Source organism: Hemibagrus wyckioides, linkage group LG10 (genome assembly GCF_019097595.1).
Source record: "Hemibagrus wyckioides isolate EC202008001 linkage group LG10, SWU_Hwy_1.0, whole genome shotgun sequence".
In the NCBI taxonomy this organism is placed as follows: domain Eukaryota; kingdom Metazoa; phylum Chordata; class Actinopteri; order Siluriformes; family Bagridae; genus Hemibagrus; species Hemibagrus wyckioides.
Window position 1 is genome coordinate 9031033 of NC_080719.1, and position 18465 is coordinate 9049497.

Consider the following 18465-nt stretch of genomic DNA (forward strand, 5'->3'; position numbering starts at 1 on the left):
TTATTATTATAACCATTACCAAAATACATTTTAAAGCTGTAATCAGGACATCTTAAGAGCTAAATTGTTACCTGAGTATTAAACATGATTTAACAAGAGAGATATTTATAGAAATATAAACACTATAATTGAATCTGTTTGGGATTAAACATAACCGAACCTTACATACGACGTATGTGATAGATTAAGGATGAGATCTTCCCAAAATATCCTGATTGTAGCCTTAAAGAGCTAATTAAACACATTTAAGCAATGAAACCATTCTATGTATGCATGAACACTATATTGCCAAACGTTTTAGGACACCCCTCCAAATCACTGAGTTCAGGGCTTGGCCCCTTAGTTCTAGTGAGAGGAACTCTTAATTCTTCAGCATACCAAGACATTTTGGACAATTTCATGCTCCCAAATTTGTGGGGATGACCCCTTCCTGTTCCAACATGACTTCGCACCAGTGCACAAAGCAAGGTCCATAAAGACATGGATGAGTGAGTTTGGTGTGGAGGAACTTAACTGACCTGCACAGAGTCCTGACCTCAACCCCACAGAACACCTTTGGGATGAATTAGAGTGGAGATTGTGAGCCAGGGATGTCTGCCTTTGCATGCACATGAATGTAATATGGAGTTGACCTGCCCTGTGCAGCTACAACAGCTTCAACTTTTCTGGGAAGGCTTTCCACAAGGTTTAGGACTGTGTTTATGGAAATTTTTGACCATTCCTCTAGAAGCACATTTGTGAGGTCAGGCACTGATGTTGGACGAGGAAGCCTGGCTCGCCGAGCCCGACCCATGAATTCAATGATTTGAAGGGGTGTCCCAAAACTTCTGGCAATATAGTGTATATGCATCAACAGCTTTTTAAAACATGTTTTAAGTCACAGTTAAAAGCTAGAGTTTATTAAAAGCCATGATGCTTTTCATGCTACAACATGTGATATAAATATGTGATTAAAGCCATGCAAGTGTAAACAGTGAATGTATTTACAAAAAACAAAGCACTATTTTAATTAAGATTTTTACATGTATGCAATGGAAATGAAAATCATCATATTTTTGGCAGGAATTAGTGAACACTGAATAAGACCTAGAGAAGAAAGTGATTTTTGCAGTAGAGGCAGCAAACACTGACAAACTAGTCTCCTTTGTTGGATATTTATCTCCATTTTCCAAAAAGTTTCTCCTCGATTGTTCAATCATTAGACTCCTTAATTAGTAAAACCCACTAGCCGAACCTAGCTCAGCTCAGGAGACGGCACGGGCAAAGAGTGCGGTGCGAGTCACTGATTTTAAGGATAACATTTGAATGACAGTATACCGGTAATGCAACGCATAAAAACAGATTCAGTTATAACTTTTTTCTTGTTGAAACATAAGTAACACAGTGTTTGTAACTGTAGCCTCTTAACCCTGGATTCACAACAAATTAAAGGTTAAAAGTTGCGGATGCTGGTTCAGTTCATCTCTAATACTTTACTACGTAGCTATTGTTTTTATTTGTGATGTTATACAATAGCTACTGTTGTACAGTCTGACATTTTAAACTAAATGCAAAATTTATTACCATGGTACCTTCGTTGGTTTGCAAATTTTTTGAGCAAGAAATATTCCTACCTATTGTCCAGCTATAGCTCTCTGATAGATATACAGCTTTCATTACTCTCTTCCTTAATCTGAGCCCATTTTCATTGAAAGCTAATTTCATAGAAAATAAATGTAAATAGGACCTAAAAGATAGTCTTATTGAACTGGGGAACATCAGACCTGCAACTGAAGAATTTCACAGCATTCTATGTATTTGCATAAAACTGCTCTTCACCGTCACAGGAATCAACAGATGGTACTGTAGTAGCCCTTCAAAACGGACATCTGCATCAGTGTGTTGTTGAGGAATATTTCATCTTTGAGCTATATTGCTGTTAACTTCATTTCCTCATTGTGTTTCGAGACAACACTGTTTCACATTGTTGCACACTTCTTAGGAGTGCTGGGGTCTGCGTTGGCCTGCTGTCGCATGCTCTCTGTGGGGAGAAAGCAAGAAGAGTTACTTAGAATAATCAAAACAGCAATACAAAATATCTTCCAAATCTTGCTAGCAAGCATGCATTATCCTGTGTTAGCTGTGTTGACCATGTTTATGATCTTATGATATACTTTTCTTAAACTGTAATGCAACGTGGATGCCTCTCAACATGATGAAGCCTTTACAAAGACTTAACATCTACGTACTAAGCAGTTAAATCATTAGCCTAAAATATTAGTAGCTTATTCAAAGTGTGTTTTCCATTTTCCCAGCAACAATATGTGTATTGTTTTGCATATCTGCCTAGCCTTGTCAAAAGCATACATTTATGTTATAAACACACCAGCAGATCTGGTCAACTTTTAAATTTATTTTTTTTACCCCTATGCTGTGCATGAAAGCTACATCGCCTCTACCATCGCAATTTAACCAATTCTTTTGACTACGATGAAATGAAGTAGTCAAAACACTTAAATATTTTATTTAAAAAGCAACAATGCCGGAGTGAGATAATGCTCTTGAAGACATAATCATAACTGTTTGGCAGAGGATTCCCTCTAATGCATTATCCTGATATCCTTTCTGATATTTTTTTTTTACCACACTGTATGCTTCAGGTTTACCATATACATTTACAATACAGCATTTGGCAGACACCCTTATCCAGAGCGACTTACATATTATACAACTGAGCAGTTGAGGGTTAAAGACCTTGCTTAGGAGCCCAGCAATGGCAGCTTGGCAGACCTGGGCTTCAAACTCACAGCCTTCCAATCACTAGTCCAACACCTAAACCCCTAAGCTACTACATCCTACCCGTTTATTTTCTTACCTGCCAGATCCATCCTTGAGATTCCCATCAGCCCTTCGTACAAACTTTTAATGGGGTTTTCTCCAGCAATCAGCACACCATGCAGCCAGATCAGTAGCATGCGATGGCCATGGTCCTTATAGCTTTTAGTACCTTATCATGACAAATACAGTAACTGCTATCACACAGATATTCATACAGAGCAATATCTTTCAGGCACACTTTCATAAATGTTAATTTTATTTTATTTAGAAGCACCTTTCATGGACTTTGATTTAGTAAAGCTAAATCAGTTCAATACATGTTTTCATGGCCTGTCCAGTCCCCGTTGCCATTATAGTTTATTCAATATACAAGAAATAGGAGGTGCCAAATAATAAAGGCAAAATCCATATTGCTACACAAATTTGCAATGAGATAATCACATTTATAATGTTGTTGTTCTTTCAGCTGCTCACTGTTTGGGGTCGATACAGCAGATCATTTCATCTGCATGTTTCAATTTGGCACAGGTTTTACGCCGGATACAATCCTTCTATTTGATCCGGGCTTGGGACCGGCACTGAGCTTTAACTCTTCAGTGGCTGGGTTAGCGCCCTGCCCAAGAATCGAACCTGGGCTGAGGCAATGAGAGCGCGGGATCCTGCTGCTGGACCACCAGGAGGCCAGATGTTTACTCTAATCATAATACAGCAATAAACTGGCAAGTGCCTTAAATCTTCTCACATTTTAGTGTTTTTTTTTATTTATTTTTTAATTGTCCCTTGCTTGCATCAAATATACGGTAGTACATTAGTGTAGTTATATGGCATAAAAATAATTTTCTGTTTCTTCTGTTCTGCTTCCTGATTTCTTTCAGGATTAAAGACAAGCACTCTATTTTAGACATTATTACAGAGGAAAATTTGCCAACTAAGAATATGATCCTAACTCAAGGTAGTAAATGGTAACATGATACACTTCAAGGCTAGTATGGCAGCATTTCTGGGTATTAAATGGTAATACTAGACCACTTTAGTATACAAATAGGTAACACCATATCATTTTAGAGTTGCTGTACCTGTCCACTCATGTTCTATGGCTCGAATGTGTGCGTCTGTGAAGTGCCAGTGTTGCGCCAGTGTCTTCCACTCCCCAGCTTTCAGATATTTGGTGGCTAATTTCCATAAGACGGAGCGAATGTGCTGTGTCTCCTGCTGGTGGTCTTGTTTGAATGTCACATTCCTTGCCACTAGCGACGAGCAGTTCACATTGTCCTGCAAAACTGAAACTCAGTCAAATGTGAAATAGTCATATTTTCATAAGCGTGCTTTAATTTAATTCGCAGACAGCCTTACCTGTTCCCATTTGTAAAATCTATCTGCTTTGATAATCATGTCGACCACGTTCACATGATTGCTTCTGGCCGCAACGTCCAGTGATGTCTTTCCCTGCTGCAAATGATGGCGTACAGAAGTGTTAATTCAGTTGATCAAATGCACGGTGTCGTACACATAGGTACAATTAAACTCATGTGGTATAACACTGGACCTGGGAGCTGTACCTTGTCGAGAAGTTTGAGGTTGACCCCAGCAATGAGGATCAGTTCAGCTATGTTTTGGCGTCCGTGTTCTGCTGCTATGTGCAGGGCTGTCTGAAGTCGCTGTGTAGAAACATAACTACTGGAGACAGATCTACAGTCTAAAATTTTAGTCTTATATATTTTAGTTAGTCTTAGATTTTTCTCTGCTAGAATAAAATGTGTACTCACCTCATCAAAAACATCTAGGTCGCATTCGGCATCAATGAGTATTTTAACAATCTCGGTGTAGTTGTTGAACACTGCCAAGTGGAGTGCCGTGGAATGATTCTAATAAGGTGAGATATAGTAGAGTCAGTTTATAAATGGTTTAATTTTAAGTGATCTACTGTAATAAAACCACAGGAGGCTTACATAATGAACAGCATCTCTTTTTTGTGGCAAGAACATGACTTTCCAGATAACTAGTACCAACACAGACCCATGTGGAACTTTATAGGTTGGTGGAACTAATCGCTTCTGGACAGCAAATTGCCACATACTTCTGTGGTTAGTGGTGTGCGTGTGTGTGTGTAGGAGTTTACTGGTCTACATGTGGCTCTTTTACTACAGTGTTTGCCCAAATCTTTTTACCTCCTAATAAACTAAAATCATATATTTCTACTGTTTAACACTGCAGGATTGTATATACAGAATATTACCTTCAATAACCTAAAACATATTTAAAATACTGTGATGAGATAGAGATACTTTTCCATTTCCATACAATGGCATAGTACTTTTCAACAGTACTAGTCATCATTTACTCAAAAAAATGGGTTAATAAGACATATTTGTATGATGGTCCCCTTTAATATGGTAACTATTACAGAGACTAGCAACATACTGCAGACCCAGTGACTGGGTTAGGAAATTGTGAGCTAGCTAGCACTGGTACTTACAGTGTCCACTGAGTCCACACTTACTCCAGCCTCTACAAGCAGCCTGACCTCTCTTTCAAATCCATGCTGGGCTGCCAAGTGAAGAGCCGTCATATTCCTCTGTGAGAAGAAATATAAATACATGGCTAATAAGGTATATATGAAGTGACATCACTTTCATCAAAATATTTTCCATTAACCTGTGAAGGGTTTGAAAATGATAGATAGACAGATAGATAGATAGATAGATAGATAGATAGATAGATAGATAGATAGATAGATAGATAGATAGATAGATAGATAGATAGATAGATAGATAGATAGATAAATTCCCAAATGAAGAAATAACTGAACAAGATCAACAACATCTGGCTATTGAACTTAATAACCCAGCTAACTGACAAAAAAATACAAAATTATCCAGGAAATGAAAAACACTCAATATTCTGTCTAATGTGAAATCAGAGGAGTGTAGCTTGGTGTGAAAAATAATAAAACAAAAAAGTACAAGCCTATCATAAAACAGCACAACCAAGCCTTCAATATCTAAAGCCTTTACCATACACCAAACTTCAATAATTTTACATACATTTGTGAGTTCATTGACATTGCAGTGAGCCTCAAGCAGCATCCTGACACAGTCATAATGCCCTCCATCCACAGACAAGTGTAAAGCGGTCAGACCATCCTATAAGAAAACAACATTTAAAATATTTAGACTATAGAGCATAATGCACTGTGGATTAAAACGAGCTATAAGGCAGCCTCTTATAAAAAGTGAGCTGTCAAAGAAAGCTCTTGATTACAATATTCCTCTCGTTGATGTTCTCCCCAGTTTCCAGAATCTTCTGTAGCACTGCTGCATGGCCATGTTTTGTTGCCAGATGGAGTGCAGTGTTGTCCTCCTGCCCACAAGCAGAACCTTAACATTATCAGTCATGCAACATAATAATGAACCAGCTGCTTGATAGGGTTTTTGGGATGCCACCATGTGGTTAATGCTTGAATATCAGCACTTTCACATTAGCACATGTAGAATATTATGACATGCTTTTATCTATAAAAATTACACCATGGATCTAAGCCAATAGAAACAGACACGCTAAATCCAGAATTAATTTATTCCTAGTATGTTTTCATACTATGATTTCACTACACTCAAATATCAGACTCAAGAAAGAGATATGTCCAAAAGTTGGTAGTCTAAAAAAAGTTAGAAGAGATTCAGATGATAAAATACAGTGGATATCAAAAGTCTGTACCCCCCTGTTAAAACAGTTTTTTAATATAAAAATCAAAGAAAAATCAATCAAATGTCTGATATAAGACGTCCTGATATTAATTTATAACTCAAAAACGTGTTCTATGAACAGGGGTGTGCAGACTTTTTATATCCACTGTAGATCTAATTTGACTTCACAAATCTTTTGATTTTACTAAATGCAGGTGCCATTTTATTAAACATACATCAAACATAGTGCCAAAGGTTTTGGGACACCCCTCCTTGAAATCACTGAATTCAGGTGTTGTTTTTAGTGGTTGGACTTAGCCCCTTAGTTCCAGTGAAAGGAACTCTTAATTTTTCAGCATACCGATAGAACACCTTAGGAATAAATTACAGCAGAGACTGCGAGCGAGGCCAAAACTGGGACGTCTGCCTTTACATGCACATGAATGTAATAAGGAGTTGACATGCCCTCTGCAGCTATAACAGCTTCAAAAGATTTAGGAGTGTTTATGGGAATTTTTGACCATTCCTCTAGAAGTTCATTTGTGAGGTCAGGCACTGATGTTGGATGAGAAGGCCTGGCTTGTAGTCTCCGCTCTAATTCACCCCAAAGGTGTTCTGTCGGGTTGAGGTGCAGGCCAGTCAAGTTCTTCCACACCAAACTCACTCATCCATGTCGTTATGGACCTTGCTTGGTGCACTGATGCGCAACCATGTTGGAACAGAAAGAAACTGTTCTCACAAATTTGGGAGCATGAAATTGCCCAAAATGTCTTGGTATGCTGAAGCATTAAGAGTTCCTTTCACTGGAACTAAGGGGCCAAGCCCAACCCCTGAACTACAACACCTGAATTCAATGATTTGGAGGGGTGTCCCAAAACTTTTGGCAATATAGTGTATCTATATAGCTCCAGTATAAAACTAAGAAACAAACCTCAGACACCAAACATTGCCTTAGTTGACTGAGTACATTTGGGGTAAACAAGAAGACTGTATAAACTTGACTCATCAGACGTGACGCATGCAAGCCTGCTGTTACTGTTTACTTTGTCTTTTGCTTTATCTTCCAGGACCCAGAAGGGGTGTAATTAGCAGAGCAGTGGGGCTGAAACATTCCACGCCTCCTGCTGTGTCTTACCTTGTCCTTGAGGTTGTGAGCGCAGCCCATGCCAATAAGATACTCCGTCACCTCCAACTGTCCATGTTCTGCTGCCAGGTGAAATGCTGTCTTACCTGACTGACGCACAGGACAAATGGGATACAGGGTAGATAGCATTACATCACTGCCAACTGTTTAACTCAGAAAGCCATTATATAGTATTAGCAGGCAATATTACATTTCATTTCATTAAAACGTGTCATTTGTTTTTAGTGAGAAAAGAGGTGCTATGTGGGGTCTGTTAAACGTTTATTTATAGTAGTATATTTGTTAACAGTGACATAATAATTTTCACTTATTTTTCCAATCAAATATGGAGTATGACTTTGCCATCACTTGTGCTATGATTAAGACATTGCCTTTCAAAGGGTGAGAGTCTCACAGCTTTTAGATAATGACGCATGCTGTAGTCAATTGCGTCAACAAAACCTTGAGTCTAATGTTTAACTGGAATTTTACAATAAGGTTTAAGCAATCTTTACTGTTTATCTTTCTAGAAGAAGAGAACCTATTTGTCTACACTAACGTAGTACAAGCTTATACTTCAAAACCCTATGGACAATGGAATGATTCAACATTGGGAGGTTTAAATCTTAAAATGTAATTATATTGAATATTCCATATGAAGATTCATATCTGATGGTGATTTTATTTAACAATTATAATATGTTTATTATATAACAGCAGCTCAGGCAGTAGTTTTACTACAACGACACTCATATTAAACTTTATATTAACATACTCTAAACCATATATATATATATATATATATATATATATATATATATATATATATATAAAATGTTGGTCTTATTAACTTCAAGAGGAAATAAAGGTGAGGAAATGATGGTTTATAGCTGCTGAGAGGTAACTCAAACGTTACACAAAATTAACTGCTACAATAAACTTTGGCAATTGACTTTCTTTAATCAGTATCAACGTGTTATGCTTCGCAAGTTCATGTAGCAAAAGCGGAATGAACATCAGGACATAATGTGATTAGAAACTTCACTGATTATTTTGATCCAAAATCATGCCCAGTTTTGTTTTATTCTTACTTTACCTTGTTCCTTGCACCCATGTATGTTTAGTACAATATAAAAATATCCAGAGCATATGCTAATTGCACAGTCACATGTGAAAAAGAGGTAGTTAAATGTGTATCATCACCTTGTCAACTCTGTCAAGTCTTACATCCTCCAGATCCTCCATGATGTACTCGAGAATATGAATATGACCTCGTTGCGCAGCACAGTGCAGAAGATTCAGCCCATTCTGAGGAGCAGGATTGTATCAGTCAGTGAGCAGAAGTTTAACGTAAGATTCTTCCAAAAATTCACATTAGTTCACTGACTTCCAAATCCACGCCTTTTATACCCTGAGCATTCACTTGTTTTCCCGTGAACTTTCCCTGTACCCCATCCTGAGTTGGGACATGGGTGTGTTCACCTGATGCCTCAAGTTTATCCGACTTACAACAAGTGTAATGTATTTTCTACTATAAATTACACAGACATTACACTTCCTTGAAGAAAGATCCCTGTTCCTCTTCACCTTTTGTTTATTCTTTTTGCTGTCACCTTTTATTGACAAGTTGGCCTGTTTTCAGTTTGGCTCACTTACAGTAGCCACAAGACATTTTGACGGATAGTGGCACTAGTCGGTGTTCACTTTTACATAAAGTGAGATACAGCAGTGCTTTAGTCCACATCTGTACAGACTGCTTAAGAGTCTTAGAACCGCATTGCCTTCTGGAAATGTCATGTGGATCTTAAAATGGTCTTCTGTGATTTTGCACAGGAATTAAAGTTGTCCCACACTTAATGCATACCTGCCCTGTGTGCCTTACTTTGTTTACACAGTTGAGTTTTGCACCAGATGAGACAAGGATCTTCAATATTTTAAGGTGACCAAACCATGCTGCCAACAGCAGTGCACTCATTCCAAACTGAAAAACAAACACAGACAGTATGAACAGATGTGAATCTTAACAGGTAACAGAAATATGCCAATTATCAGTTTATAGAGTATGTCAGATACAGGTGTCTGATATACTCATACTAGCACAATACATATCAACAGGCAACTACCATATCAGAGTTATAATAAATAATACTAATATATAATATCTAACCTGTATTGATCCTATTGGCTTAGTACTGTATAATGCATCATGTAGATTTTTTATATAGTTTTATGTGTTTTAGCAGGTGCCTAAGCACAAAGTTGATGTATTCATAGTTCAGACTGAGAGAGTAAAAGGGAGAAGTGCTTTATGTTTGAAAAAAAAATCTATAAAAACATCTATAAGGTGTACTTTCACCCATACAAGCTCTTGAATTATATCCTACATGTTGGTTATCAACATATCAGATAATGAATATAAAATGCCACCCTGACATGAGGATATTGTGAATTCATTATGAGGCCAAGAGAACATTAACTGATTACTCTCTCTGAGAAGGAAGGATAGCCTTCCTCCCTTTGCTATCCAATCATCTTCAGCTAGCTATGATGTTTCCTGGGCAGCTTTTTATACAGAAAGCTGAGAGATTGAAGAAGGGTGTTGGGCTACTACAAGTATATTAAAATAGATTCTGCAAGTCTCTGGAACTGTATTAGAGGGAGGAACACCATTCCTCCAAAAAAATCGGATTCCATTAAGTGGTGTTTAAACCATTGTGCCAAATCTCCAATAGATGTTCAGTTGGGTTGAGATCTGGTGACTTTCCTGTATGTAAACTCACCAGAATTGCTTCTGTGAAAAGCAAAAATTTTGTTATCTAAATCTTGCATAATATTTAACTTTACTCTTCATATGACTGGTGTTACTTGTTCCACATATCTATCAAAATGGTGCTTTCCTGCATGTCATCAATGAAGAAAGTAAACACACTTCTGCATGAAATATTATCTTTAGTTCTGCTCGAATGGCATAGTAAACTCAGACAGAGGAATGTTAATCAGTTAGAACATCCCACCTGATCCTAGCTCCACCCTAACTGTCATTTTTGTCACTCAAAATCTGCTTAAATTATTGCTTTAATGTAATTGCTTTAAAGTATAGCAACACATACAACTGGTTGTTTTCATACATACACTGTCTGCATCATCCAGCTCAGTGTCATGCTCCAGCAGCAGACGCAGAGCATCTTCACTACCTGCACCTGCAGCCCAGTGCAATGCCTTCCTGTCTACCTGCATATAAAGAAACAAATTAGTGAAAGATGTTCTCATAATCCTAGCGATACTCAAACATTGACCTAGGTGTGAACTGTTAAGAAAACATCCAAGATAGTGACATTCATGAAGCTACACTGCCATACATCAGAAAATTTCAGTGATATACATAAAGGTGCGGTTTTACTGTACTGTCTGAGGTGAACTAAGGGTCATATCCTGTGATAAGAACAGAAAAGAGAGAGTTTCCGTAGCCCTGGTGCATAAGTGATCTGAAAACAAAGCATTCCAAAGAGAATATCTAAAGTACTTCCTGTGAATGGACTTCCTCTCATTTCGGCGCACTGCTGGAAGCTGTGCTTACTGCTGATGTTGCCTTTCTTTTTATTTGAGGAGTTATTCTACATTAAACTATTTAATGTGTATTTTGCATGGTTTGATCAGGACAATAGAACTTCAATACCGAAATCATAAGAAGTTCAGTTGAGCTCTCTTAGTTGCAAAAGACTTACTTTATTTTTAGCTTTGATGTCTACCCCTTTCCTAATAAGCTCCAGCATCTTTCCTGTGTCATTCCTTTTTGCAGCATTGTGAAACACCTTCTCGGAGAGCAGCACTGCAAAAACAATTCACAATGGTTAGGTCCTCTACTACACATGCAGCATACAAGCATGCCACTTTTCCTCTGCTGACAGAGTAAAAGCTCTGTATAATGCAGAACAATTGCTAACTACAAAAGTAAATGTATCCATATAAATCTTATTAATAATATTGGGCCAAAACACAGATAAAACACTATATTCTGTATTTTTTATTCTTAAATACATTTGGATAGGTTAGGATAGGAATTAAGTTGCATTAGAATTACCGGTAATGTTCTATAGCTGCAGAGCCACAAAGTGCACTAAATAGAGAGCTGAGTATGAATGCTGAAGCTACATATTATTTGTGTGTAATATACTTGTACTCTGTTGACATCTAGTTAAAGGTATACAGTGATGCATTATAATATGGTAATATATCAATGCATATAATATGGTAATATATCAACAGCTGGTTAAATACATATTAAATTAATTGATGTCTGAAACTAAACAGAGATTTGTTAGTGTTTTAATTCATATTGCAGTCTTCTCGGTTATAAATATATGAATACTAAGGATGTAACAATACATTGTGACACAATGCATCACACTGCAAAAATGTGACAGAGTGCATGGTGCTAAGGTGTGATATCAGCGTTCTAATAATTATATGCATGATACAATTGCACAGTTTGAACTCCAGAGTTACCATTATGCACATCTCATTTAGATAAAATATAGCGCCGGCCCACTGAGCATGAGACTGTGTTGTTTCATGGAGAACATGTGAGATCTGTATTTGTGTAAAGTGACTGAAAGAATTTTCTTCATTTATGTTTTGTTCAAATATTCTGAGAATCAACTGAATTAAATTGTGAATGCAGTATTTGTAATGTTTCAATACACCCCTAATCGATACCATACATACAATACAGTGACATAGTGTATGTTGCTAACAAAAAAAAAAAAAATTGTGTAGCCCTCTAACAATATTGACAATGAACTATGGTAAACAGCCCTATTAATGACATGACTATAGTATACAGTAATGTGGGCTGTCACATTTGATTTAACCATTATTATACTAACACGATCCAGGAGAAAATGCTATTTTCCAGTCATGGAATAAGTAATTTGTTAGACAAAGATGATGCAGTCTACACAAAGGCGCTTCAGTTTGCTCCTTTGAATACCTTATGATTAATTTCAACCCAACACACTTGAGGGTTCTAGGAAGAGCACTTTAAGAAAATTGTTCCATCTTTTATTAATACAACACATTTTCTACCAAGAATCTAATTAAAGGTTATAGGACAGCTACACAATATTGGCAAAAGTTTTGGAACACCCCTCCAAATCATTGAATTCAGGTGTTTTGGACAATTTCATGCTTCCAACTTTGTAGGGACAGTTTGGGGATGACCCCTTCCTGTTCCAGTGGACCAGTGCACAAAGCAAGGTCCATAAAGACATGGATGAGCAATTTTGGTGTGGAGGAACTTGACTGGCCTGCACAGAGTCCTGACCTCAACACCTTTGGGATGAATTGGAGTGGAAACTGCGAGCCAGGCCTTCAGGGCTTGACTTCACAAATGTGATTCTAGAGGAATGGTCAAAAATTCCCATAAACACACTCCTAAACCTTGTGAAAAGCCTTTCCAGAAGAGTTAAAGCTGTTATAGCTGCAAAAAGTGGGCCAACTCCACATTAAATTCATGTGCATGCAAAGGTAAATGTCCCAGTTTTGACCTGGCTCACAGTCTCCGCTCTAATTCATCCCAAAGGTGTTCTATCAGGTTGAGGTCAGGAGTCAAGCCACCCAGTCAAGTTCCTCCACACCAAACTCACTCATCCATGTCTTTATGGACCTTGTTTTGTGCACTGGGGTGCAGTCATGTTGGAACTGGAAGGGGTCATCCCCAAACTGTTCCTACAAAGTTGGGAGCATGAAATTGTCCAAAATGGCTTGGTATGCTGAAGAATTAAAACTGGAACTAAGTGGTCAAGCCCAACCCCTGAAACACAACACCTGAATTCAATGATTTGGAGGGGTGTCCCAAAACCTTTGGCAATATAGTGTATGTTTCAAAGAAAGCTACTGAACAATTGGATTCTATCCTTGGATAGAATAGCATTTTTAACAATGGACATTGACTCAAAGCAGCTTTTCGGATGTATAGAAACATAGAAAAATATATAAAGTTATGTTACTATTTTATCCCTAAATGAGGTGAACCTGAGGCAATGGTGGCAAGGAAAAACTCCCTGAGATGACATGAGGAAGAAACCTTGAGAGGAACCAGGCTCAGATTATAAAACTGTGTGTTCCTTATTGGGGTTGAAATACTGTCTAAGCTTTAAGGTATTACAAGGAACCTTGAAGGGTTTCCATAAAGCAGCAAACTAAAGAACCATTCTGAATTTTAAATAAACTTTTTATAAGTGTGGTTAGTTAACCAGTACATTTTGGGATTTTGGACAATCAGTCTATGGTTCAAAAGATCCTCAAGGACAATAAAATATGTTACTATTTTTCAGTTTTCCCTTCATGGCTCACATTAAACCCTTAACCTATCATTCAAAGCCATTTTAATGGCACCACGTGATCTCCACACAGCACAATATATTATAGTTGTATGATTAATGTAGTGAACGCTGCACTTCAGTCATAATGCATACCGAGCAGGAAACTGAGCCGCGTTCAAGTCCATAAGTAGCCTACAGGCAGATTAACGGAAAACAATAACATTTAGAAATCCATACAGACGCATTTTAGCAATTCTCCTTTCTTTGGTTGTTGCGATATTTCCCAAATTGTAATCATACTCACAAATATCGTCTTCTGACGCCAAGCCGTCCTCCATTCCAGTGGCAAAGATATTTGTATAAACATAAATAAAAGCCCGTTTCCCAAATCCTCAAACACGACTCCTCTTTATCGAGTAGCGCTTATAGCTCCCTTTTCTCCGAGGTTAGTATTATAAACCTCTTATGTACATCCATGAGTAGCCATTTCTCAAAATATTCCTATTTCAGCGTTTTCTATGAACACCTTATTCAGGAATATGAACCAAACAGTGTCGAAAGCGTCTTAAATAGGCGGGGTTCATGGTCTGTCAGTTTCATTAATTCATTAACGTTACACACTTAAAGTCACGAGAGCCAGCTGTCTTTCGTTTAACCTCTAAACTATAAATTTTGACAAAAGATGCGATAAGAAAGGATCCATAAAAAAGAAGGTTTTGTCGCTATAGTCCAACCCTGAAGGAAGGAAAATAGTCCTCTCTGCTGCTTTCCTACATCCAGCCCCTGCACCTGCCTGCGTTGTGGTTTAAGCAAACAAAAATGATCTTTTCCTGGAACAGGAACACGGATTCTTCATTTGTCTTATTTCTAATAGTAATATAAATGTTGTTTTTAATCCCCCTGTACCCTTTACATATCATTACTATTATACACTGACCAGGCATAACATTATGACCACCTGCCTAATATTTTGTTTGCCCTGACTCGGCATGCACTGTGTATTCTGGCACCTTTCTATCAGAGCCAGCATTAACTTCATCAGCAGTTTGAGCAACAGTAGCTCGTCTGTTGGATCGGATCACACGGGCCAGCCTTCACTCCCCATGTGTATCAGTGAGCCTTGGCCGCCCATGACCCTGTCGCCGGTTCACCACTGTTCCTTCCTTGGACCACTTTTGATAGATATTGACCACTGCAGACCGGGAACACCCCACAAGAGCTGCAGTTTTGGAGATGCTCTGATCCAGTCATCTAGCCATCACAATTTGGCCCTTGTCAAACCCATTTTTCCTGCTTCTAACACATCAAATTTGAGGACAAAATGTTCACTTGCTGCCTAATATATCCCACCCACTAACAGGTGCCATGATGAGGAGATAATCGGTGTTATTCACTTCACCTGCTCATAATGTTATGCCTGATCGGTGTATGCTTTTAATGTATCCTTATCCTGGTGCCTGATCTTGACACCTCTACTACTTTTGACTTTAAATCTGAAATTCAGCCTGATGTTCCACTTCAGCTTGGAGTATCAGTATTTGTGAATTGCTGTGAATGACCCCACATGGATATCCTGAAGATTTTTACCTCCCAAAAACCTTTATACCCAAGTCTCACCTTTGCTTTGTAGATTTGCTTTGTAGATTCACTTAAAGACTCATCTCAGGACTCTTCACAAATAGATCATGTTGAACATGCTTTAAGAAAATGTAGCTACAGTTTGGTTGGGTGTCACCCAGAAGAAGATGGTTTACTAATTGTGTCCGTTTTCTTTCCTCCTAAGATTTATTGATTATTTGTCATATAATTATGATTTTTTGTCCTTGCCACTGTTGCCTCTGGCTTGCTCATTAAGGGTCTAAATTGAAGTTGAATTATTTATTCCTACAATAGACTGTATAAATTCACTGCATACTTTATGAACATGGCATGGTTGTTGGAGCCAGATGGGCTGATTTGAGTATTTCATTTTCATACACAGTCTCAAGATTTACACAGAATGGTGAAAAAAAAACCTTTGCGAGTGAGCAACAGTTCTGTGAGTGGAAATCTTGTTGATATGAGAAGTCAGAGGAGAATGGCCAGATTGCTTTGAGCTGCCGTGAATGATACAGAAGTTCAATCGCTCTTAAGTGTGAGGAGCAGAACAGCATCTTAGCATGAACAATACATCAGACTTTGAGGTGGATGGGCTACAACAGCAGAAGAGGAGGAATCTGAGGCTATCTTGGCTACAGGTTCACCCAAACTGGACTTTAGGGCTGCATAGTGGTGCAGAGGATCAAAAAATATATTAACCTAATAAATTGTGTTGACTGCCAATGTCATTTTATGAAATTTCACAAGAGGGCACTGTATGTTAACACACTGCGTCTACAGGATGTGAGTACAACAACATACAATAAATACATAGGGCACAAGAAAACACAGCTTTTTTGCTGAAGGGGGAGAAAAACAATCAGCAAGCTCAAGTAAAAGTACAATTAAAAAAAGGAAAGAGAAATAGCAGCAGGTAAAAAGGTGTCTCACGGAGTGCTCATTACAGATCCTCCTAAAGTAAACATTGACGCTCCACTGCCTCCCTGTGTCATCAATGTACTTTATGTGATTTAAGCTGTATGGCACAGTAATGAGTCAGCAGTGTAAACAACAAAAATACATCCTTGTCTTGTGTTTTTCCTGTTATACTGCACTAACCTTGACAACAGTGCTTTAGATTGATGGCACTCTTAATCCCTGACCTAGTGAACTAACATGAGGTTTATGATTCATTTACAGAGGGAAGGGTTTAAGCCCAGCAGGATTCGCTTTCCAATAAATCACTGTAGGATGATTGTGCTGAATACTGAACTCTCTGAACATCCTCAGACAATTGTTGTTTTTGTTCAGCTGGGTCAGTGACATGTGGACGGCAGCAGCTATGGCGTCCGTTGTTGACAGGTTTAGGTAGTAGGTATACTGAAACCAGTCCAACCTTGTGGGCAGTCTGCTCTTTATGTGTTGTGTGACTAACTGCTCAAAGCACTTAACAGCGAGTGACGTAAATGCTACAGGCTAGTGGTTGTTGAAGCAGGACAAAGATAACAGGATAATCATAGTCATCTTGAAGCTCACCAGGATAACTGCCTGGCTCAGCAAAAATTGAACACGTTGATTAGGATCTGCAAGCTCACCCAGAATATTTCAAGAGTAGGACCATCCTAGCCATAATCAGTGTTGCTGAGCATGCAGGTCAGTTCAGAAACCTGACTTGTTCATACAGTTATCTGCAGCAGAGCACATTAAAAAGACAGTGTGAATAACATCACAAAGCAATCAGAAAGATAGTGAATTTAAGTGCTTAGGCCTGCAGTGTGAGCATGGGAATAGTTCTGAGACCACGATTTATGGTATTGTCTACAATCTTTTCCCCTGACCCTTACAAAAGTACAGGTTTTTTGTTGACAGATCTTATAGTGACTGATTTGTGGTATAATATAATGTAAAAAGCTACACATTAAATTGCAAAACATTTGCTACTCTTTAAGATATGTTATTTATAATTTTATCAATATTGTTTCTAATAATTAATAATAAGGAGTGTATACTTTCCAGTTTCTACGCCCCCCAAAGTGCATGTCGGCATAATTTTATGTAGTGCACACATGATTGGCTGATTAGATAATTCCACGAATGAGTAGGTGTAGGTGTTCCTAATAAAGTGCTCAGTGAGTATATGTTGCTTTAGAAACCACATTTCCCTCCACCTAACCTGTAGAAAATACATGATCTAGGCACTATCTGTGTTTTTGTGATAATGATTTCATAATTTGTCTACTTGTCAATTGTTTTTCAAAAGGCAGGCAAAGAAATAGCAGTTTCTTTCGTACAGCAGTGACTTTCATATCAATGCACTTGTTCTAATAAAAGTCAGTATAGACATCTGCAGGATGTTTAATAGTGAAACTGCAAAACGGATGTTGGCCAACACTGTTGCTATAGAAACATAACATGATAGTGAAACACAGCTTGAACCCCCAGCAGCAGAGGGAGACAGCGCACTGTTACTGTTACTAAAGCAGGTCCAGTTCTTGCATCAGAAGGCCTGTATGTCATCATTTATGCCATGATCTCCCTCTGACTTTGCCTATTTACTTTAGCAGTGTGGTTCTAACTCTAATACAGATAACAAATAATGAAATAATGAATCTTAACTAAAAACCTATTCTGTAAATATTTGCCTCAGAGGCTCCAACCACAAGCAGTTCTCTCAGTAATGTCACCCACACACACTTGCTGATGTGTTTAATGACACAGTATGACTTAATCTAGAAAAATGAATGTAACATTATGCGGACGGCCTTCCTGGAAACCAGGCTGACTTTTTCCTTAAAACAGTTTGGCGTCATTCCCTGCCTAAGTTTAAAGATGAAAATGATGGCTATTGGAATGAATGATGATTTACAAATTTAATATTTGCGAATATATACAGACTATCTGTGGTACTTCATTTCCTCACCAGTGTTGCTCATAGTAA

General features: G+C 38.0%; 1 protein-coding gene across 1 annotated transcript; it reads right to left on the minus strand.

Moving 5' to 3' along the window:
- Positions 1–40: 40 nt before the first annotated feature.
- Positions 41–14769, minus strand: ankdd1a (ankyrin repeat and death domain containing 1A). Its single transcript, XM_058401142.1, has 15 exons — positions 14254–14769; positions 11352–11455; positions 10759–10857; positions 9509–9607; positions 8830–8934; positions 7639–7737; positions 6079–6177; positions 5862–5960; positions 5294–5392; positions 4584–4682; positions 4377–4475; positions 4171–4266; positions 3894–4089; positions 2855–2986; positions 41–2020 (listed from the first exon to the last, which is right to left on the minus strand). Exons 1-15 carry the CDS (start codon positions 14285–14287, stop codon positions 1959–1961), a joined length of 1521 nt encoding a protein of 506 aa, XP_058257125.1. The 5' UTR covers positions 14288–14769; the 3' UTR covers positions 41–1958.
- Positions 14770–18465: the final 3696 nt, after the last annotated feature.